General features: G+C 40.5%; 1 protein-coding gene across 1 annotated transcript in view; it reads right to left on the minus strand.

Moving 5' to 3' along the window:
* Positions 1–25479, minus strand: part of NME7 (NME/NM23 family member 7) — a 112356-nt gene that overhangs the window by 72163 nt on the left and 14714 nt on the right. The window contains exons 2-3 of the mRNA XM_089512436.1: positions 8032–8139; positions 1938–2104 (exon numbers count right to left, since the gene is read on the minus strand). Of these exons, the coding sequence (XP_089368562.1) occupies positions 1938–2104; positions 8032–8034 (170 nt within the window). The 5' untranslated portion in view covers positions 8035–8139. The remainder of the gene's footprint in view (positions 1–1937; positions 2105–8031; positions 8140–25479) is intronic.

The following is a 25479-nucleotide window of genomic DNA, read 5'->3' on the forward strand; positions in this document are numbered from 1 at the left end:
CAGAATACAGTGGCACTATTACTTCGCTTGATCTAGACACTGTACTTTTATTGATGCAACCTAAAATCGCATTGGCCTTTTCAGCTGCCTCATCACACTGTTGACTCATGTTCAACTTGTGGTCTACTTGGACTCCTAGCTCCCTTTCACATGTAGTCTCCTTAAGCCAGGTGTTCCCCATCCTATATCTATGCTTTTCATTTTTCTTCACTAAATGCAGTACCTTACATTTTTCTGTGTTGAATATCATTTTGTTAGCTTTGGCCCAACTTTTCAATTTATTCAGGTCATTTTGAATTTTGATCCTGTCCTCTGGGGTGTTAGCTACTTCTCCTGATCTGGTATCATCTGCAAATTTGATAAGTATGCCCCTAATTCTGTCATCCAAGTCACTGATAAAGATGTAGAATAGCACTAGGCCCAGGACAGAACCCTGTGGCACCCCACTGGTCACTTCTTCATCCTCTCCAGGATGAAAAGGAACCATTGTTGAGCACCCTTTGGGTTCGGCTGGACAACAAATTACAAATCCATTTAGCAACGGTGGAAATATTTGTACATATTCAAAAGAAAAACAATGCAGGGTTACAGCAAGATTAAAACAAGTGTTGGACAAGCTATGATATTAAAAATATTTTTGAATTAAAATCAACTTGGTGGGGAGGTTTTAATTTAATTAGGTTATTTCAATGCAAATAAAATTCACAAGAAATGTGGCTACTTAATTCAATGGTGAACAGACACCTTCCTTTTCCTGTAAAGCAGGAATGAGCAACTGTGGAAGGCTGGAGGCCACATTAGCTGCTCTGGAGACCTTGGAGGGTCTCATACTGCATACTATCCCTTAGGGGACTCAAATATAGCTGAAATGCCTCAACACCCCCAGAAATCATTTGGGGTCATTTTGGAGCAAGACAAATGTTGGGGCGAGGGGAAATCTCACAAATGGATTGCATTGCTTGTTTCTCTCCTGTACTTTAGAGGAGAATGGAAAATCTCCTCTGAATAAATCTTGCCCCCCCCCCCCCAAAAAATCTCACAATAAATTCACTTTAGGGTCACCTTGAATTGAAACCCTATGCAGAATGCTTCCCAGATATGCTTTCAGGGCAAGATCTTTTTTATGTTATTTCAGCAACTCTTTATTTTTTTCACTATTGAAGGAATTAGTCTGTCATCTGGTTTAAAATTTTACACCTGCTGCTGAATTTTACATATTTGTTTTAATTGTGCCTTTTCCGTGTGTGTGTGTGTTTTATGTAATTAATGTGTTGGATCCAAATTTAGGGTGTTATCAGTACTCTTCAATTATAGCAGTTTGATATACTCTTGACATAGTAGCTTACAGAATCCTGGGATCTGTAGTTTGGTTAATTACTTAGAGCACTCTTCTGGAAAGCTATAGCATTCCCTTCCCCTGAGGCTAAGAGAGTACAATTTGTCGAAGGTTTTATGGCCCAGCTGGGAATCAAACCCTGGTCTCCAGAGTCGTAGTTCAACAGTCATACCACTACACCTATAAAAAGGGATGGGGCACCTGTCACTTTCAGTTTGATGAGATGTACACCTTATATACTACTCCCAGATCAGAACTGGGTGCATGTGGTTGCCACACGGCACCAGCAAATGGTGCCAGCACAGCCTCATGCCTGACCTGTCTCTTTTGGGCCCAAGTTGGAGAATGGGAGTTTAGGAGGTAGGGTTACAAGAAAGGATTGCTGTGTAATGTATTTTGCATTCTTCTCAAAATATACAATATGCAGTGTCTCAGTTGGTCACTTAGGAAAACCAGTGCATATTTTCTTCTAATAACTTGTTAGTATTGAGGAACTCAGCAAGTTACCTTTCTGAACCATGATAACAATAATGTGTTGTTGAGTGATCAAAGTAATAAGTAACTAGTTCCTTTAAAAAAATATTTCAAGCTTGGTTCTCACCTTTCTTTGCTACTCCCCAACATGCGGGCAGTGTATTGATCCCCATAGTCAACCAAATTGAGGTGTCGAGAGTAGATTGTAATTTTGTTTCCCACAAACAGATCTTTAAAGTGTAGATCTTCATATTTGGTGCGATTGAGAAATCTGCAGCGGTTCTTCATGTCATACTACAGGGTAAAGAAAGTGAGTTACTTTCATGTTCACACACACCTTATCTAAGATATATACTGAGCGCTTGTTAACAGCTGGGGTTTGGTTCCAGGATTCCCCATTGATACCAAAATCCATTGATGCTCAAGTCCAATTAAATACAGTGGCATAGTGAAATGGTGTCCCATATATAAAAAGGCAAAATCAAAGTTTGCTTTTTGGAATTTATGCGTTTTTGAAATATTTTCAAGCTGTGGATACTTGAATCCATGGATAAAGTATCTGTGGATATGGAGGGCTAACTGTATATATTAGACAGAATGTTATATAACTAAATTCAGTCAACTTTTGGGATGTTTAACATCCATCCCTTCACACTTGTTAATACGAGGGAAGGGAGTGATAGATCACATCCCTCTGGCAAAAGCTGAACACAAATTTTCCATTCTCTCTCGGTAAACATGCATAAAAACAAATATACATTGTTATTTTTAAAAGCAATTATTCTTAGAATTCTGCTTATGCTTTGGGTTTTAACAATATGCAGTACTTCAGATCCTGCATTTCTCAAGATGGTCTATAAGTAGGGTTGCCATAACCCAGCTGGAGAAGAAGGAGGAGAAGGTAGGTGAGTGAGTGAGTGGCCAGAGGCCTCAAGGTGTTTTGTTTTTTTTTGGGGGGGGGGGTGCTTTTAATACCAACAAGTCTCCCTTGTTTTGACAATGATAGTGTGGTGGTGGTGGTGATGATGATGATGGTGATGATATGAGTCAGCTTGAGAGGCATGCATGCACTGTTTCAGAAGCCGAGAGAGTGTCACCTTCCAAAGTGTGTTTTGGGTGCTTTTAATGCTAACAAGTCTCCCTTGTTTTGACAGTGATAGTGTGGTGATGATGATGATGATATGAGTCAGCTTGAGAGGCATGCAGGCACTGTTTCTGAAGCCAAGAGAGTGTGACTTTCCAGAGTGCCTTTTCTGTGTGTTTTTGGTTCTTTAATGGTGATATTGATATCAGCAAGCCTCTGAGGCATGGCCAATGTAAGTTGCTGTGATTTTTACAAACTCATGCGCAGTGGAAAAAAAACCAAAGTCCCTTGACCAAGTACACACTTCTGAGAAGTACACTTGGTGCAAGAACGGTGAAACCACCTGGACACATGCATAGCCATGTTAAACCATACTAAGTGTTAAACCCAAGGGGTTTGGTTATGGAATAAGCCTCTGAAATATGCAAGAGGCCATGTTCAGTAAAGCCATGTGAAATCCCCAAATGTGCTGTCGTGTGTGTTTTGGAATGGAGGTTGGGGGTGTTTGGCAAGAAAGGGAAGTACATTTCTGCCATCTGTCTAGGAATAATGCCCAAATGTCCTCCATTTTGATCATGCCTAAGAAACATGCATTTATATTAACATTTTTTAAAAGCATCAAATTTTTTCACGTGTCCTCCATTTTTAGAAAATGTGTCCTACATTTGAAAATGTTGTCCTACATTTGTCCCGGTTTGGAGGTCCATGAGCTGAACTACTGTATTTTCTGGCATATAAGACTACGTTTTAACGCAGGAAAATCATCTCAAAAGTCGGGGATCATCTTATACGCCGGGTGTCATCTTATAGGGTGGGTGCTGGAACTTCCAAGCTGGATTGGAGAATCTGCAGTTGCTGCATATGGTGGGGGGAGCTCAAAAAGGCCACGGCAGCATCCCCTCCATATGTGGCAACCATACGAAAGCAGGAAAGGGCTGGGCAGGCAGGGAGAGCTGACCAATCCAAGCAGGCTTTGCATACATGTTTTCCTGCTAAGTACCTGTATGTCATAAGCATTTGAATTGAAATTACCATACTGAAATCAAATCTGATTTTTTTAATTTTTAATTGGTGTGCGTTGGAAGAGGGGTAGTCTTATACATCGAGTATATCCCAAACTCTATATTTAAACTGGAAAAGTTGGGGGTCGTCTTATACGCCCAGTCATCTTATACGCCGGAAAATATGATAATTGATCTACTTTAATTGTGCTTTGTAAAAGAGGCAAAACCAATTCATAGTTAAGTAACTTTCATTTAAAAACCATTCCTTTGCAGCACATTTATTACAAAATGTAAATCTGATTATTTGCAGCTCTCAAGAGAATTACCTCTAAATTGAGTCATTCTTTTTCTAAACAGGCCAGACAAACAAGGGGTAAACTAATATGCATTTACATATTTATTATGTGGCACTGCATCCTGTAGTTTTCATATAAGGAATTTACTAGATATAGTTCTGTTTTACAGATGTTTCCAGTAAACCAGTAGCTTCCTAGAAAATAAGGCAACTAGCAGCAAATCGCTTGCACACTGACATCAGACATTTTATTCTTTATGTTTTTAACTAAACATTAAAAGTAAGTTACTTTTAAAATCAATATTAATAAACTAAATAAACCCCTCATGGGGTTGTTGTGAAGGTGAAGAAGTGAGAAAGAGTCATGTACATTGCCTGGCACTCACTGGAGAAAAAAAGGGATACATGTGTCTATCTTCCTCCCTCCATCTTTTTATTTCATTTTCATTGTGTATTATGTCCCTCTTCTGATCACAGAGCATTACCACTCGTTTTAAATTTCCCTTTGAATTCTCAGATTTGTAGAAGAAATCTATTGTTCTTTCTTTTGTTGTGATTTTGTTCTCATCTCCTTTATCTTTTGCTTCTCATGTCTTTTACTGCTTGAAGCATTTCATCTGTCATCCATTGTTTCTTCTCTTTCTTTCTGGCCACATAGTGTCTTTCTGCTTTCCTCCTTGACTATGTCCCTGGCATCTGTCCACAGTAGTTCTGGTTCCCAATCTTCAAAATAGAATAATAGAATCATAGTTGGAAGAGACCACAAGGGGCATCCAGTCCAACCCCCTGCTATGCAGGAAATCACAATCGAAGCATCCCCGACAGAAGGCCATCCAGCCTCTGCTTAAAGACCTCCAAGGAAGGAGACTCTACTACACTCCGAGGAAGGAGTATGTTCCACTGTCGAACAGCCCTTACTGTCAGGAAGTTCCTCCTAATGTTGAGCTGGAAACTCTTTTCCTGGAGCTTGCATCCATTGTTCCAGGTCCTAGTCTCTGGTGCAGCAGAAAACAAGCTTGCTCCCTCCTCAATATGACATCCCTTCACATATTTAAACAGAGTTATCATATCATCTCTTAACCTTCTTTTCTCCAGGCTAAACATCCCCAGCTCCCTGAGTCTTTCCTCATAGGACATGGTTTCCAGACCCTTCACCATTTTAATCACCCTCTTTTGGACACGCTCTAGTTTCTCAGGAGGGTTATAGACCGCCATGAAAGTACAGACTCAGTCCGTACAAAATGGTGGCTCCCCTTCCACATGGGGGCCGCCATGACGACATCATGACCACGCCGCCTCTATACGGGGCGGCACGGACGTGACGTCGTCGGTCCGCACCAGGGCGCTTAGTGCGCCCTTTGCGCGGACCAGGAAGGAGCTCCGTTTCGGAGCTCCTTCCTGGTTTGCGGCGCTGCTTTGCATCGCTGGGCGCAGCCTTCAGACGGCTGCGCCCAGCGAAGCAAGGGAGAAAGGGGCCAAGCGGCCCCTTTCACCTCCTCCCCGCCGCCGTGGGGTGTCCTTGGGGCTTGAAGCCGCAAGGACACCTCTTTTCAGGCTGCGAGGAAGCGGCCTTTTGCCGCTTCCCCGCAGCTCGGAAAGCGGCGGATCAGGGCCTCGGAGGCTGCCAGTCTGGCAGCTGAGGCCCCAATACACCGGGGAAAGGGGCAGGTGCATCCCGCCCCAAACGGGCGGTCTGTAACCCGCCTCAATGTCCTTTTTGAATTGTGGTGTCCAGAACTGGACACAATATTCCAGGTAGGGTCTGACCAATTATTTCCTAGTTTATTTTAAAAGTATTTGACAGTTCTGATATCTACTACAAAAGTTCCTATTTCTTTTCATTCCCTACCCAAAAGTGTATTTTTTTTCCAAAGGAATTCCCCAGAAAATTTTATGATACTTGTACATTGTGAGTTATTTATAAATCAAAATAAAAACAAAGAGACAGGTGTCTCATAAAGTTGGCAAACAACAGTAAAATCAACATCCTGTTTGGTAAATACAGCTTGCAAATTTATTCTTCTCCCTTCAAAAACCAAGAGCTGGCTTGAAACCAGAGCCCCTGAGGCACATGTGTTTGCTTCTCCAGGTACACAGGAATGTGCCCATTTTTCCACTCAGATGGCAGAGCTTAGAAACATTTGTTTTTGAACCCTAAGTTCCCAAAATGGAATTGCTCAATGGGGGATTCTAGGAGAAGTATTCTGGAAAAGTAATGTTTTCAAGCTCTTATCTGAAGTCGCCACGATCTCAGCTTGTCTGCCATGGAAAGGAAAGCCTCCAAAGTCTGCAGCTGGATGTACGTATTGCATTCCATGTGTGGCCCCTTGAATTTGAGATACAATGCAGAAACCACAAAGCATCAAAACTGGCATTCTAAGGTGAGGTTGAGATTCTTTAATTTTACTATGAATTGCTTTTGGTTATAACAAAAAGATAATAAAGGATGAGCTGCCTTCATATTTTTTCTGTCTTCCTCAGAAACTTGGGAAAGATAGATGCTGACATGCCAGTGTTGTGAAATGAGACATAATAGGTAAGTAAATACCATGCATTCCCAAGCCAAATTTCTTTTACAGGTGGGTAAAACTGAGTTCCAGTAATAACACCTTCATAAAATATATATTACACAAACCAGTCTTTTTCAGAGATAGAACCTCTGTTCAATCTGTGGTTGTTTTAATCTGCTGTTTTTCCTCAGCAGCAACCATCAGATACTTATGATTCTTCCCTCTCAAGTCAGAAGCAGGGAATATCCCTAGGTTCTCCTTGCTAATCTGTGCAGTGGAGAGATAGTTCTCTTTAAAAAACTGTTTTTCATAATGTAGGCAGGATCTTTTGGAAACAAAATTGATATCTATCCTTTTGAGGCAGCTCCTTTTGCAAAATAAAGGTACTGTAATTTATTGTGTTTCAGAGAAAAGTAATATAAACAGAAACGTAAGTGAGTGGATGCTTTTCTTCACTGATCAGCCCCAGTTTATGAGTTTCTTGGAATGTCTTGTTTTAGATCATCTCACAAAATCAAGAGGGCCTACATTCTCTGGGCACTGGAAAATTGTGCCTATCTTCTGTGCAGCCATTAAGTGACATCATAGGCATAAATAACTATAGTTCTACCCAGCAATTAGCTCAATGGCATTTGAAGTGGGGGGAAATATTATGATAGGCAAACAGGTAGATTTCAGATACTAAATCCTGCAGGATAGATATGAATTTATATAAGAAATTAAGCATGAATATATTTCCAAGTAAGGGCTGCCTGCTTTACAAGTTCACAAAATGGATCAAGCTGGCCAGACATTAGAAGCCATTTAAGGCCAGCTCTAAACAAAACTTTTTCCAGTCCACATTGTAAGAAGTCATCCTTCCAACAGAAGAAGCCTGGGGTAAAACAGCCAAATCAGTGATACTTAACTGCTCAGTACAGGCCTTCATGTCTCATGCCCAAAGTAAGTCTTTTGCCTATCCATTGGGTTGGCCAGCCTCAATCAGGTCGACTCAGTCAATCCTAGCTTGATGTCAACCTTTGATCCTTCACATCTACCACCACCACAGTTTTATTTTATAGCATCAACATCACATAGCTTAAGAACAGTTTTCATGTGTAATTTTCCCAGCCACATTCATTCAACCTACAAAAAGAACATCCAGATTCTAGCATGGATCTGTGGAAAGAATAGAACGTGCCCTATTTTATTCCAGGATTATATAACACCAAAAACAAAGAGCAGTTTCTTCACCCCAACCTCATAAATCCACAGTGCCAAAAGATCACTTATTTTTGTCTCCAAGCAAAGCAATTTGTGAAGTATTTCTAAAGCAATAAAAGTCTTACCATCTCCACTGACCCATCCTTTGGGTAATACAACAACTCATAACGTCGGAAAAGTGAAGCATTTGGATCATACCACTCTGCAATGAAAGCAAATCTTTCATCCTGGCTCTGGAAAAGTAATTTGGAAAAAAGAAAAGTAATTTAGGAATTTTTGTGATAATCTCATAGGCAAGTCATTAGCTTTGCTGCCTGTAAATTAAATACTTCATACACCAGCAAATAAAACTGAACACAGTGCCCAGCAGCAAAGTACTTATCCCTTTAGGACAACAACAGCATCATTCAGTAACATTTCTCAAAAGGAAGCATTCTAACATCTTAAAACTGGACCTTTGTGATCCATGTCATATGTAGAGTAATACACCTGATTCTGCTCCAGTCTATTAAAAATTGAAGTTTTGTTGAACATTGGAGGGGGGGGGTTTAGTGGACAAGAGAAATGAGAATATATTTTATATTTGTAGACTAATACATCTCCAGTTATTTAAAGATTTCTCAGAAAACCACTGTTTTTCAAAGAAAAACAAAAGTGTTAAAAGTTTCACGGCTAACCTTTTGGCTGTCCTATGAGTCAAGCAACATCAATCTTTGGACAAATCATGTTTCTGGGCTCTCATACATTTTTGTCCCTACAGAATAGGTAACTTGGGGCTTATCTTACGAGTGGGGCAATGAGGCAAAAAACAAACAAATAATAGCAATATGGCAGAATGCATATAATGCTTTTTAGTCTAAAAGAGGACACTTCTGGAGAGTTCTATTCTCAAAATTTGTGACACTGGTAATATGAAAACCTCTAAACCCAATGAAATGCACAGACCATATTAAAAAGTCTGAAGATGCATTCTCTGAAGATGCCAGCCACAGATGCTGGCAAAACGTCAGGAAGAAACTCTGCTAGAACATGGCCACATAGCCCGAAAAACCCACAAAAAACTATGGATGCCGGCCATGAAAGCCTTCGATTTTACGTATTAAAAAGCTTGGCCACTACTGTGTACCCATTCGAAAAGCTGAAACTCTTCATGTTGCCTTAGTGCAAGAAGAGGAATTGGTTCAAAACCTATTTCAGTCTGATTAGTTGGCCTTAGACAAGCCACACTTCTCAGTATCAAGCTACAACATGAAGATGTTATTACTGACTACATTACAATATATTCGTAAGGATTACTGAGAATACTGTACACATGAAGGGTTTTGATACCTGAAAAGAGTTATAAAAACACAACATAATACTACAGTTACAGCTATATTACAAATAACCCCATAAAAGTTACTGACCTCCCCAGAAGAGCTAGATTAGATCAGAGTTGGTAATAGCCTATCATTCCATGCTAGTCATGAGTGAGGAATTGACTCACAGCATATTTGCTATTGGATAACAGATGGACCACTGCCTCCTCCATCTGGAAGTTTGCAGTGTTTCTGTGTAAATCATGAAGGAAGAGACTTTTCTGCACAGGAGCCAAGCAGGCTAGCAGAGTAGGAATGACATGTTCCTTCTCCACTAACCCACTCTCATGCCTTCATGGACTTCTGATCACTCGTTTTGTTAAACCTAAGATTATATTACCGTACTAGTTTTCAACAATGATGAGAAGGTCATATCTATGCCATGGTTTTTAATACAAGCAGGAAATGTCATGAAAATAATTTGTCACAATGTAACAGCACATAACTTTCTTGCAGCTACCCCCTCCCACACTGCATTGTAAAACAGCCCTAAGCAGAAGAGGGAAGCTTGACACAAGAATTGGACAGATCCTAGGGATATAAAGACAATTCAGTGATTTTCGTATCCTTATTTTATTTATTTCATCAAAACATTTCTATCTCACACTGTAGCAAAAATATCTCAAGACAGTTTACAAGTAAGATTAAAAACAAACAGGTTAAAACAGTTTGAAACAATAAAAATAATTTAAATAGATGTGAAGTTGAAAGTTTACACAATTTAAATAGATTAAAAATGTATTAAACCTGATAACAAGTTAAAACATTTAAAGGGTTAAATAGTTTTAAATGATGTACATTAGTATTTAAGACTCCAAGGCCTTGATGAACAGCGAAGCATTCATTTGGCACTTAAATAAAACAACTGTTGCTGCCAATTGGGCCTCCAAGGCGAGGGCATTCTACAACTTGCCACAACTGAGAAGGCCTTCTCCCATGTCCTGCCATAGGGGTGAAACAGACTGCCCCAAAAGGGCAGACTGGGGCTACCCCAGATATTTTTAAAGAAGTTAATTTAAAAAAAAATCCTCAGGGAGAGGCACTCCATCAAGTATCAAGGTCTCAAGCCATTTAGGGCTTTAAATGTTATCACAAACATTTAAGGACTGGCATTTTATGTTGTCTAGATGGTATTCTAGTCAGCATTCAAGCTACTGTATTTTGCACTAGCTGCGACTTCTGAGTCTTCTTCAAGGGCAATCCCATATAGAGCACATTATAGTAGTCTATTTGAGAAGTTATCCATGCATGAAATATTTTCATGGGCATTACCTCTGTCCACAAAAGGCTTAGGTCATTATCTCTGTCCACAACAGGTTTAACCCTCCCATGACAGGGAATAATCTAGATTCCAGACATACTCCAAAGCTATGAACTTGCTCCTTCAGGAAGAATACAACTCCATCTAGTACAGGTTGTTTACCCACTTCCCAAGCCTGAGAACCACTAATTCATATACCTTCCTTCTTGTTAGGATTCAATTTCAGTTTATTAGTCTTCATTCAGCCCACTACAGCATCCAAGCACTGATTCACTACATGCACAGTATCAGCTGACCTATCATGCCCTTCTTCCAGTATACAGACATGGATTCTGACTCAGAAACTGAATCAGTGGACATGCTAGGAACAGCTACTGACCCAGAGGAGGAGGAAATCCAGAGCCACACATCTCAGAGGCAGATCAGAGTGCAGTACCAGCTCTGGTAGAGAGTCCTGCCCAGATAAAAGACCACTTACCCCTACCTACCTTCACCAAGCAGAGACAACATAGGGAAGTATTGAGGAGGTCTCAGAGGATTAATAGGAAGCAACAACTAATGAAGTAGCAGCTGCATTGAGCTGATGATCTATAAATTCCCAGCTCTGCCTTCCAGGAGATGTCGGAGATTATCTGACATACCTGCCTCTCTGTTGCATTCCTGAACTCTGTGCTTGATCTGGACTGTGTTTGTTAGCTCTGGATGCCATTTGGACATGGCTGAACTCAGTTTGGGACTTAATGCTTGTATTTACTAAAGTAAATTAAGTGTTGAACTGTATGCTACTCTGACTAAGCTTGCTCATTAGATGCTGGCTAACAGCTGTGTAGCAATCAGCGTTTGGCTGGTTGTCTATACCATGTTTGGGACAGGACCCTAACATCTAAGAGAAATAAAGTTGTGTCCTACTAATGACACCCAGCACCAAAGCCCCTAATAACTTCACCCAGAGGCCTAACATAGGGAAAAGATGTTGTATCATGCCGAGGCAGCTGGTTTTAATAAATGTCAACCAGCAAGAGAAAGACAGCATGGTGTAGTGTTTCAGCATTGAGGCTATGACCCTGAAGATCAAGGTTCGATCTCCCACTTGCACAAAAAACCCCACTGGGTGACCTTGGGCAAGTCACACTCTCTCAGCCTCCGAGAATGGCAATGGCAATCTCCTTCTGAAGAAACTTGCCAAGAAAATCCTATGATACAGTCACCTTACTAAAATGAAAAAAAAATTACTTGGAGGCACACAGTAGCAACCAACATGAGCTTTTTGACATTTGGGGACTTCTTTACAAAAATTTCATGGAGGGTTTTGCATTAAAAAAACAACATTTTGAACAAAAATGTTCCTGCATAAAAAAATTATTATGTGCAAAAATGTTGTTTCCTGCAAAACCCAATCGCATGCAAATGTTCACAAGAATCACTGAAATACCAGAAATCAGAAAAATGAGGGGGAAAATTTTGTCAGCTCATCCCACAGTGAGAATACTATTGATATTTTTCATTCCCTCATGCAAAAATAAGATAACTGAAAATTTATATCCTCTGCAGAGCTGAAGTATCTTGAGTTCTTCTGAACAGACCACCTCTCCTTCTCTTTCATAAGATTTTTTAAAAATCTCATTAAGTATACTCCTTGGATAAGATTTCATACTGACAGGTGGAGTATTTCAGTATCATTTATCTTTTTCAGGAAGTGCTACACTGCAATTTGAAACTATATTTATGTTTTCTGACCAACCCTGGAAGTAAATCTGCAGTGTCATTCTCTTCAACCAGATGAAAACTGCTACTATTTTTCAAAAAAAAACCAAAAACATTTAGACTAGTTGATAGATTGTGCTCAGAGAGGGCATGATTCCTCCTCTTCCAGTAGGATCTACAGTATTAAAAAATGAAGAACCAGGAGTGGAGGTGGTGTCAGGGTTTTTTGAAAGGATGGCACTACAGCATACACATATTCATTTTCCAGATTATAATTCCCAGAACCTCCATCCCTAATAGCCTTGTTGGTGATGGTGTGGGGTTTGGGATTTAGTCAAAAAATGTACTATCTCAAGCTCTACAATGCACTCATTTACTGTATACGGTTGAACTAACTGCCTCTCCATTTCAATGCCCCTGGGAGGACAGTGCACTGAGAAAGAATATATTGGAGACTGATAGAATCTTTGCAATTTTTGTTTTATTTACAGATCTGAAAGTTTCATTAATAAAGACAAATATATAAAAACCAAGCCTACTCTGTCATCAGAAGTATCATATTTGTGTCACCCACTTATCACTGAAGGAGCTGAGAGCTATATATTTTTCCTAGCCAGAATTCCCTGGCCCACTCTGACTGCCTTCAGGGTCTACCACATCTTGTACAAACCCCACAGACTAATTTAAACCATGATGGGTTTTTCTTTTCTTTAAAAAGTCTTAAGAAGTGATCATGAAAGACTATGGAAGGCCCTTAAAGACATGGGAGTACCAACACACCTGACAGTCCTGATGAGGAATCTGTAGTCAGGACAGGAGGCTTCTGTCAGAAGAGAACACAGGCGGGATACAAACCGCTGCTTTGCGGCGCTTCCCCGCCGCTGCCGTTTGCTCTGCGCGGGAGCTGCAGCAGCCAAACCGCGCGGCTCCCGCGCGGAGCAAAAAAGAAGCTCCATTTCGGAGCTTCTTTTTGCGGCACCTATATGACGTCGTGAGGCGCCTGGCGCGGACTCGCGACGTCATAGGCGCCGCGACACGTCTGGACGCTATGCGTCCAGTACGTAAAGATGGCGGCGCCCATGTAGAAGGGGCGCCGCCATCTTGTACGTATAGGATACGTACTAGGGTTAGGGGGCTGCGGAAGCACCGCCCCTTCCTAACCCTAGTACGTATCCTATACGTACTATATGGCAGTTTGTATCCCGCCACAGAGAAACAGAATAGTTTCCAATTGGCAAAGGGGTCAGACAAGGCTGCTTCTTATCACCCTACCTGGTCAACTTATATGCAGAACATATTGTAAGGAAAGCAGGCTTGGATACAGTCTACAGAAGATGGAGGAGTGAAAATAGGTGGAAGGAACGGGCCGTATGCGGCCCAGCAAGGCCTTGGGACCGGCCCCAGCCCGGTCCTGCCGCTGATTGCCACCAGGGCCTTTGGCCTCTCACACGCAGGACCAAGGGGGGCAATTGTCTATAGACGCCTCAGAAACATGCATTTATATTAAAATTTTCTAAAAAATCAGCAAATTTTTTTGCGTGTCCTCCACTTTTTTAAAAAAAAGTGTCCACCATTTGAAAATGTTGTCCTACATTTGTCCCGGTTTATTTACTTATTTAATTTTTTAAAAAATTATTTAATTATTTATTTTTTGGCTTCGGCCCCCCAGTTGTTTGAGGGACAGCAACCCGACCCCCGGCTCAAAACGGTTGCCTACCCCTGATCTAAGATATGCAGCCGACACTATAGTACTAGCAGAAAGCCTCACAGACTTCTAACAACTACTAAGGAAGATCAGAGAAGAAACTGCAAAGCCAGGCTTACTGTTGATCATAAAGAAAACAAAAATAACGACCATGCAGAATCTACATAAATTCAACCTAGACAATAAAGAAATAAAAATAGTAAAAGATCAAATATTGATAAATGTGAGGACAGCAGCCTGAAAATCAGAAGAAAATTAAGAATGGGAAGGGTGGCTATAAATTTTAAAAGAACTAGAAAAGATTCTAAAATGCAAAGATACACAACTGAACACAAACATTAGAATCATACAAGCCATCATATTCCTTATTACCACATATGGATGTCAGTGCTGGAAGTTAAGAAAGCAGATCAGCAGAAAAGGTTAGAAAAACAAAAGGATAGATTGAAGAAAAGGCTCAAGAATGTGGCTGTTTTTGTAGGCAGTTGCCAAAGCAGGAGAAAACCGATTATAAATATAAGAATAATATAAGAAAATCAATTAATTTGAGATGTGGTGCAGGAGGAGAATGCTGAGGAACCCATGGACAGACAAAAAGACAAATAAATGGATTCTGTAGCAGATCAAGGCAGAAATCAACTTGGAAGCCAAGATGACAAAACTGAGGCTGTCATACTTTGGACACATAATTAATACGCACAGCTCACTGAAAAAAACAACAATGCTAAGAAAGATGGAGGAAAGTAGAAAAAGTGAAAGGCCTCATGGTAGATGGATGGACTCTATTAAGGAGGTCATGGGTATGACTTTGTAGGAACTAAGCAATGCAGTGGAGGCCAAGGAGTCTTGGAGATGTCTCATCCACAGGGTCACCATGGGCCAAGATGGTCTCAAGGATAGTTAACAACAAAGTACCTAAGTGGTATTTACCCAAAGCTCTGAAAGCAAAACAGTCAGTTTTCTTGGCCTGTTTTGATTTCTGAAAAACCATAGCTTCTTGAGAAGAAATCACTTTTAACTTTCATTAACAGAAAGGTAAAGGAGCCAATGTACTCAAATACCCCATTTTGTCAAGATAGAGAAACAGTACAGTAATTTACTAGCCATCATCTTTGTACAGGCCATGGTTTATTTCATTGGCAATATGGTTGCTTTAATACTAGTTACATATAATGATGAGCACAATCCTTGAGACGTTCAGTTAATCAAGAAACAGAGAAAACTAAGGCCCGTTACAGATGGGCACCCTAGCACGGACTCAGTCCGTGCTAGGGTTAGAAAGGGGCATCTCTTCCAGACGCCCCTAACCCTACTACGGACTGAGTCCGTACGAAATGGCGGTGGCCGTTCCATACGGCCACCACCATCTTCACGTAGCGGACGTGCTGCGTCCACATGTCGCGCCCTAGAAATGACGCCACGAGTGCACGCTTCAGGTCACAGGAAGGAGCATGATTTTCGCGCTCCTTCTGTGCAGCATCCGGGAACCACGCCGTTTGGCTGCTGCAGTTCCCAGACGCTGCAACCGGCGGCGGCAGCAGACCGCCGCTTTTCGGCAGTCTGTAACCTGCCTCTGTATCTGTGGTTGTTACTTAGTAACGAGTGTTTAAGATAGTGATGGAGAACCTTTTACAGACCGAGTGCCCAAACTGCAACCCGGACCCCACTTATTTATTGCAAAGTGCCACGTCCCTCTGGCTTTCTAGTAAGAAACTCTGGCAAACTCTGTGCTAGGGCAACAGCATGTATGCCCGCAGAGAGGGCTCTGAGTGCCACCTCTGGCACGCGTGCCATAGGTTCGCCATCACTGGTTTAGGATATCTACCTTTTCAGAAAGGTAACAAGGCCACTATATAGACTAATTTATTTAAATACACTGCTGTGCACCTTCAAGTCGTTTCCTATTTATGGTGACCCTAAATCTCTTGACAAGATTTATTCAGAGACAGTTTATCACTGCATTTCTCTACGCCTGAGAGAATGACTTGTACAAGGTCATCCAAGGAGTTTTCATAGCTCAATGGGGTTTGAACCCTAGCCTCCCAAAATCCTAGTCCAACATTCAAACTACCTCTTGCCTATTTCATTAATTGAAGCTGAGTCAGAAAAAAGAGAGCAGCTGGCAGAGTAACTGAGAGCCGAGTTAAATGCAACCCACTCATAGAAAAAACCTACATACAGAAAGATCAACATATGTAGGAATTTCCCCTGCAAATGTCCACACATAACATATGGATATCAGCAGCAATTAAAGAAGGACAAAGTCAAGGTATCCAGGCCATGGTAAACAGGGATAGGGATGTTCTGTACATGCTGCTTAGCTATCCTTGACAACTGTCTGGAAACTTGAATTGGACCAAAAAGTGAGAGCCACCATGGTATAATCATTTGAGCACTGGACTATAACTTTGGAAAGCAGAGTTCAAATACCAATCTAGTTGCGGAAACCCACTAGGTGACCTTGGGCAAGTCATAGAATCATAAAGAGACTGCAAGGGCCATCCAGTTCAACCCCCTGCCATGCAGGAAATCCAAATCAAAGCATCCCCGACAGATGGCTATCCAGCCTCTGTTTAAAGACCTCCAAGGAAGGAGACTCCAGTACACTCCGAGGGAGTTTGTTCCACTGTCAAACAGCCCTTACTGTCAGGAAGTTCCTCCTAATGTTGAGGTGGAATCTCTTTTCCTGGAGCTTGCATTCATTGCTCCGGGTCCTAGTCTCTGGAGCAGCAGAAAACAAATTAGCTCCCTCCTCAATATGACATCCCTTCAAGTATTTACGGGTCCTAGTCTCTGGAGCAGCAGAAAACAAGTTAGCTCCCTCCTCAATGATGACATCCCTTCAAGTATTTAAACAGGGTCACCATAACTCAGAAATGAAGGCACACAACAACAAAAGGCAGTGGAAGAACTAAATATCATGGAAAGTGGAGTACCACATTCTATATTTCATTGTTCCACTGCCTAGCAGCATCATAAAAGGAGTACCACCTACTATATGACCTTTCCACACTTTCTGTTCAATGTCTGAGACTTAGTTCCATGTTCTCCTGCCAACAGAGACACAGCAGGTGGCCACAATAGAGGGTCTTTTCACTTGTGGCAACATCCCTCGGAAAGAAAAGGAAGTCAGTCTGTTGTTGTTGCTATTATTTGCCATCAAGATAACTTTGATTTTTTTGTGACCCAATGAATGAGAGATCTCAAAGAGCTCTGGTCATCAACGGTCCTGCTCAGATTCTGCAGACCCAGGGCTGTAGTTTTCTAGTTTTCTAGATGGAGTCTATCCATCTGTAAAGTGGTCTCCCCTCTTCCCTGCCACCATGGCTTTCCACTTTTCCCAACATCCTTGTCTTTTCCTCTGAGTCAAATTGCTGCATGATACATCCGAAGTATGATAGCCTGAGCTTAATCACTGTGATGTCTAGTGAAAATTCAGGCTCTAATTGCTCTAGATCACATTTGTAAAATCTGGCTTTTTTACTTTAGGCTTGGGGATAAGTGATGAATGGTTTGTAGCCCATCTGGCTACCCTGCTGCTAAGAGAGGGTTTGTGTCCCTGTTTCATTGGCTGGTCCTTGACTGCTATGATGTTTTTCCTGTTGTTACCGTTCATTGAGGTAGAATTCAAAGATATAGCCATGTTAGTCTGAAGAATCAGTATATGGTGAGATCTTGTAGCATCTTTGAGACTAACTGAAAGAAGTTGGCAGCATGATATTTCATAGACTTCAGTCTACTTCCTAAATTACTGTTCATGCTGTTCTACTGGTTTCATTTTTAATGAATTAATTGTTTTGAGTTATTTTATTAATAACTACTTTGTTTACAAAAACATGGATGTAATTGTGAAATCAAATTGATAAATAAATACCATTGATACATAAACACAATGAGAATGAAGTGCCATCTTCTAGCTCTTCATAAACTGCAATAGTTTCTCTCACTGAAGAAGACTGACCCTGTCCCATTGCCATTCAGATAATTTTACTAGAACAAAAACACATCTATTGCCACACTGGAGAAAATGGTTACCACAAAGCATTTTAACAAACATAATACAGTAATGCAATGCTATATGCATAAACTCAGAAGTCTCAGTGAATTCAAAGAGGCTTACTTCCAGGTGAGTGATGGGCCTAGAATTGCATCCTGGATTACTGTCAAGACTTATTCAGATTAAGATTTAGATTCCTCTTTAGCCACATAATCCTCAAAAAGAGATTATAATAACATCACTATAAAATATCAATCTATACATAATACTGTACACAGAACGCTGGCAGTGAAGATGATTAAACTGAGGCTGTCATACTGTGGGCATATCATGAAACAATGTGACTCACTGGAAAAGATGATAATGCTTGGGAAAGTGGAAGGCAGTAGAAAACGAGGTGGATTACAGGTGGATCGGTTAAACCAAATAAGTTATGGCCCTGAGTTTCCAAGATCTGAGCAGGGCTGCTGGTGACTGGAGATCTTGGAGGTCTCTCATTCATAGGTCACCATAATTCATAGTCAATTTGACAGCAAATATGGGGGAGCAAAATACTTTGCAGTTGGCTACTTGAATGTCTCAGTCTGCAGGGCAGTGGGGAGAACTATTCTAACTAATCTGCAACAGCTTGGAGATGCAGTAAACCAAATCTTAAATAATTTAGTAATATATCACAACTGGTTGCTATAGGTTACCCACTCATAGATGATTAGTAAGTCAATTAGTAAATCAATTTTTCTTCCCCCCCCCCCATTTCTGCTGCTAAAACCTGTAAGATTTTGACCCACACACATGTATAATAAATGGATCTGTCTAATGGTTAAATTTAACCAATGCCGTTTTTATAGTTTTTAATTAATGCTTTTTTAAATTATGTGTGAATAATATTGAATTATGCCATGTTAGCGGTTTGTGATATTAGTAAAGAGAGACATTGAAATTCCAATGTAAAGTCAAAGGCTTCCATGGCCGGCATCCATAGTTTTTTGTGGGTTTTTTTGGGCTATGTGGCCATGTTCTAGCAGAGTTTCTTTCTGACGTTTCGCCAGCATCTAGATGCCAGCCACAGGTCTGTTAATTGTAATAAAGGCTTCTGAATAGTAAGTCAGTCATTCAAATTCTAATGCAATATGTTCCTTTTTCGAAGAGGTGCAACCTGCAGATGGATTGTCATACAGCTCTACAGCCATCTGGATGTTGCCCCGCAGTGTAAACTCAGGATGCGCACCAACTCAATCTACTGAATGGGAGAAATATGTGCACCCTCAGTATGACCAGGTGGAGAAAAGGGGATGAATAGAGATATGGAAGAGCACAAACACAACTGCTGTTCCCAATATTAGCTCTATTGGTTGCAACTATACAGTGCATGCCACTACACCTATACTGCAAGAAACAGATCAGAGAAAATAACTTAGCAGAGCTCCAGGTTCAGTAGCTGCATCGTGCAAGATAGATCATGCCCCCATATAATAATGTTCATATTCGGTTTAACAAAATAACATTTATATAACATTTATACAAACTATTACAAAGAACAATAAAACAAAGAAAGAAAATACTGTGTAAATTCAAACCCCATTAGTAAATTCCAAAGCACTGCATAGAATAAAGCTTTCATATGCTACACTCTTATCAAAGGGGGAGAGAAAAACTGCATTTGGTCTCTCCTACACCACTTATTTGTTAAGCAAATGGAAAGGCTAATGAAAGACAGGGAAAAAAACCCCAAAGCAAAGTACCAATACTCCCATGTTCTGTTCCCAGATTTGTTCCTGACATGCTGTGTAATTATGGGCAAAACAGCTCAGCCACCTACAAGCCTGGAGAACCCTCAAATTAAAATGATGGAATCATATTTATATAATAGGTTCGGGACAAAGATGCACACCATGCAGTAATGTGAACCTCTAAGGAGGTGATCTCCTTCAGGCAAATAGAGAATGCAAATAAAGCCTCTGAGACCTCCACTGATAATCTAAATTTATACAGTTTAGAAAGCATGACAACAGGATGGAAAAATTTTAAGCACTCAGGTTTTGAAAAAAAAAATCTTTAGAAATAAAAGCTATATTCGTGTTAGTCTGTGAAATCAGTATGTAGAGAGATTTCACAGCACCTTTGAGACTAACTGAAAGAAAGAAGTTGGCAGCATGAGCTTTCATAGACTTCAGCCTATTTCTTCAGATGCACTTTTCAATTAGTCTCAAAGATGCTACAAGATCTCTCTACATACAATCTTAGAAACAGTTTTTGCTTTTGTCAAAAATGCAGAAAGACATTGACTTGAAACCCAGATGAGGTTCTGGATGTCAGATTCAACCCCAACGCTAAAGTTCCAAGCAATGCAGTAAAACACTGTTGGCTTTTGCAAAGTAGGTACTGAGCAACCTGGTTGAAAGAACCAGAACCCAAGCATCGCTGGGGGAAGGGCACAAAAATTTGTAACACGAGACCCCTCCGGCATTCCTATCCCAGACCTTCTACAGATAACCACATGGGTCAAGAAAAAAAAGGTCATATTTTTATTCTAAAATTATTTTTTTCTATGTCTTACATGTTGACACAAGCAACTGTAAAGTGATGCACAACTGGTAAAAAATGCCCAGTTTCACACATATGCTTGGGGGGGGGGGGGGGGCGCTGAAATGGCAATGAATGACTAAAAAGTGCTTGTGGAGGATAGCTTGGTGAAAATGTCAACCCAGAGTGTGGCTACTAAGATATAAGGAGCATTAAATAGATGTTCAGCATAATAAAAGACAAGCAAAATCATTACCATTTCAGATGAAAAATAAATACTATAGTAGAGCAGCAAAAGATCTCTTGTTTTAACAATTAAGTCAAATCTTCACAGAAGGGAAATCAAGGAGGGAAAGTATACTGAGAGAAACAGAAACCTGATACCAGTATTAAGATGAAATTAAAACAAACAATGTTATCTGTTAAGAAAGTTTAAAGTCTATGTCTAAGTCTAAGTAGTCTATGTTAAATGTTTCTTCTTCTTCTTCTTCTTGCTATGAACCACTCTTGTGATGAATATGGCACATATCACTGTTTAGGTTAGTTTTAACTTACCGTAACTACTCAATCTTGGTGAAACATATTTTGTGGTCAGTAACTCTATGGTTGTGTAAAAGATTGGATATATATTAATTGCATCACAATTGATTCATTTATTGCTGTAAAAAATAAAGCAAATTGCATCTTGGACAGAGGAACAGGGGTGTAAATTAAAACTGCCACATCATAATACCCTTATAGAAATTTATTTTGCAGCCACACTGGAATTCTGCATACACTGCTAATCATAGCACCTGAAAAAGGATGTTGCAGAATTGGAAAATACAGGGATTCTGGCATTCAAAATGATGAGGAAACTGGAGCACCTCCCTGTAAAGAGCTATAAAAATGTTGAAAACTTTTGTATAAAAGAAAAAAAATTGTGATTAACGAGAGATATGCATAAAATTATGGCAATGTAGACATGAAAATGTTTTATCTATCAAGCTATCAGAATCCATACTATCCACTGAAGCTGCAAGATGAACAGTTCAGGACAGATAAAAGGAAGCACATCTTCAAACAGTAAACTGTGGAATTCAATTTCACAAGATTTATGATAGCCACCAAGCTAGAAAGCTTTAGAAAAGAATTAGAAATTAAAAGAAGATAATTCTATTAATGGCTATTAGCCATTTTAGTAAAATCTTGCCTCTTTACCTGAGGCAGTGGATCCCTAAATACACATTCCCACAAATGTAATATGTTGCTGCAATGCTGACTAACATGACTGCACATATACATACATGTTCCAGGTTTTTTTAGATTGTATTTTGGCATTATGACTGATTCAGTGTTCTTCTTCATTGTTGTAGCTGTGTGCTCTTAAGTTGTCTCAGACTTATGACAACCCTAAGGTGAACCTATCATGGGATTTTCTTGGCAACGACTGTTCAGAAGAGGTTTTCCGATTCCTTCCTTTGAGGCTGGGTCACCCAACGGGTTTCTACAGTGAAGTGTGTATTCAACCTCTGGTCTCCAGAGTCCTAGCCCAACATTTAAACCACAACACCACGCTAGTTCTTCTTTGCCTTTACTTTAATTTTGATATAAGCACTTCATAGTCTGTGCTACAATCTGCTCCTTGACTTGTTTTTACAGAGAATGGAGCTTCCCCATTTTCTGCTTCCAATTATTTCATTTGTTTGGTTTCTATACTGGCCATCCTGTGATGTCTTTTTTGGATGAGTATCTTAATTGGGGGTGGGGAGTTTAATATATCACAGAGGCTGAGAGTAAGGCAATTGAGAGAGGAGTCGCCACACAAATCCAGGGTGGATCCCTTACAGACAATGGTGCTGGCAATTCAACTAATTCTTGTTCCTACTGTGCAGAAGGGCACACTGTAAATCAAAAATGTAATAATGTCAAAAATATGAGTAATATAACCATCTTTCTTGATCTGCTTCTCACAAACTACAGTTGAAATAACAGTCTCATTGGAGTCATTGGAGTCTGTTTGGCTTGACAGGGTATATGATGGCTTAATGATGCAGCTGATCACTTGTTCACTTGTGCAATTGATTCACAGTCAGTTGACAAAATAATTATGGCAACCAATGGCACCAGTGGCCACCTGGCTCCTTTCCCCCATCTCTACACTGGGTGCTATCTGTACAGTGATGCAATAGTTTGCTCTTTCCAGACTGAACAAAAGGTTTTTTTGTGGGGGAGGGGGGTTGCTCTAGTGTTAAGCCCCAGAGTACGGCTTGAGGCTGTTTCCCTCTGAATTCTGAAACACAGTAGAGGTGCTTCTTTCAGTCAGTGCAGATAAGCCCTAAGTGACAGGAGCACTATAGAAGGTGCTAATGGCATTTAACAAGAACACTACTGTCGGGCATCAGCAACACAACAGCTGAGTGAAAGCAGAGTTGCAGCATTTTTACCTTGCAATTAACAAAGTCTGGTATTTTTCCTTATTTGTTCCAGAGAGTGGCATTTATTGGAATTCCTGACTTTCAAGCTGAGAAACCAGACTGTTACTTTTTTTTTACTTTTGTATTTCCTGTGTTCATATTCCCAAGACAACTTTGCCCTGCTCCTACTTACTTGGATGCCTGCACTGTGTCTCTAAAAGCTTGAACAAAGGTTCAAGTTAATGTAATGCTAGGAATTCTAGGACTGAAGGAAAATGTTATAGAACTGCCCCTGGGGACAATGTCTTAACTTGTTTCCCCTACTACTACACCTCTGCATTATGCCATCCTTCAAATGGAATAAAGCCCTGCAAGACAACTCATCAAATATTTCTAAAATATTAATTATTAAATATAAAACTGCAACAAAAAAGCTTAAACTCAGACAAGCAACCCACAAAAAGATGAAGTAATCAGCGGCAATTTAAAAAGAAATCCAGCCCAACATCTTTAAGGCTTGTGTAACAGTTGAATGAACTCAAGTCAGTGTTGATGCAACAGAAATGAACACGGATTTGAATTCTGTCATACAAGGTCCAGGTAGGTCATTCTATCCACTATACCACAACAGTTTTCTACAGAATGTCACTGTCTAAGCACTCCCAAATATGGGCTCTACAAGAATTGCAGTGAAGGTGAAGAGTGACCTTCAGCCAGCTAATACCGGTGTGTGTTAGTACCAAATAGTTTGAAAGGCGGTTCCAAAGAGCACACATTTGGCATTTACCTTGAACATTCTGAGAATATCATGGCCTATTAAAAATTTATTGCCTTGCTGCAGAGAAGGCCAAGAGCTCGACCAATCCCTTTCCGATTCATGACTGGGAACATTTTGAGCCAGCATTCATTGTGTAGTATAGTTTAACCAACGAGTCTCCTGCCAAGTCTGTCATTAAAGTTAAAACGTTTCTTTCACCTCGTGTTGTGTCAAATATTAACTCTTGGGCAATTCAGCTGAACAAAGATTTCAGTCAGCACAGACTATGTTGAAAAGTATACTCATAAATGCTCGATCATAAAGGCCGATATCAAGTTAATATTGAACAGGTAAGTTAGGAGAGGTTTTTTCTCAAAAAAAGAAAAGTCCTCTTCTTATCTAATATCTTGCGTAATGAGTAAGGAAATGAATAATGGAGAACAAAATGGGAACGGGAACTAAAGGGATTCCAAATGACAAGCACAATATAAATTCTGTGTGTGTGCGTGTGTGTATATATATGAGATGGCAGTCATATCGTCCCTGGGACGCCCTTCCATACAGTATGTTGGATTTCTCCCTCCAAAGGGAAAATGAATTCCACAGTTTACTGTTTGAAGATGTGCTTCCTTTTATCTGTCCTGAACTGTTTACCTTGCAGCTTCAGTGGATGGTATGGGTTCTGATAGCATGATAGATAAAACATTTTCATATCTACACTGCAATAATGCGCACCCCATTTTGTCCCCCTCCAACTGCCACTCCCAAACAGATGAGGGACGCAAATTTTAAGTCCGTGAAAATGGAGGGTCGACTGTATACAGGATTGCAGCCAGGCAGAACAATCCTTTGTCTACCATCTAGGACAGTAGTTATCAATCTTCCTAATGCCATGACCCTTTAATACAGTTCCTCATGTTGTGGGTATCCCCAACCAGTGTCTTGGTTTCTAAGACCATTGGAAATATGTGTTTTCTGATGGTCTTAGGCAACCTATGCAAAAAGGTTGTTCGACCCCAAAGGGGTAGCGACCCATAGGCTGAGAACCACTGATCTAGGAGATCTAACAATGAAGGAATCACCAAGCTCAATGCTCTTCTGTCTCTCTGTCCCACAATCTGTTGATTTAAATCCATCCTGTTAGTTGTAGTGGAAAGGACTTAATTTTTGCTGGGTCAGAGCTAGTGTAGATATGCTGCTGATTTTGGGGGGCAGCGGTTGTCTGGGTGCTAGGAAGGCTCTGGATATACAGCTTAGATGGCCTCCTTTCTCCCCTCTATTGGAGGTGTCCTGGTCAGTGGAGTTTTGTGAGATAGTTAGCCCTCTCTGGTCCCATTCCCCTGGGCTATAAATTGAATCAAGAATCGGATTATAGGAACATCATTCCCATTTGAACTTGCGTTTGATCCTTGTTTAAGGAAAATCATTCCCATTTGAATCCACGTTCGATCCAACTTTGATCGATTTCGCTAGCTAAAACCCAAATCAGCAGTGGATAACCCAGATTATCCTGATACCACTTTTCCAGAAATATTTTTTTTGCACATGGCGTCTTGGATCCGCGCAAATTAATGGGAACGACAAGGGTGTCCAAATCAGGGGAGGAGCAATGTTCATGGGGCTATCCTGGAGGTGTCACCAGTTTTGTTCTCTTTCCTGGCATTCCTGGCACTATTTTCTCCCGTTCGCGTAGCCTTTCCCCGGTGGTGTGTAAAACTTTTTTTTTAAAGAAGAAAGTTAAACTGGGTTTTTTGGAGGGGGGAAGAAAGGAAAGAGGAGAAGGGATATGGAGAAAGGGAGGCTGGCGAAAACTTTTTGTGAGTGGAAAGGAAAAAGAGAGAGAGAAAAAAACCCTAAAACCTGAATGTGGCT

This window comes from Sceloporus occidentalis, unplaced genomic scaffold, assembly GCF_023333645.1.
Source record: "Sceloporus occidentalis isolate IW3139 unplaced genomic scaffold, rSceOcc1.0.p SCAF_2, whole genome shotgun sequence".
Lineage (NCBI taxonomy): Eukaryota > Metazoa > Chordata > Lepidosauria > Squamata > Phrynosomatidae > Sceloporus > Sceloporus occidentalis.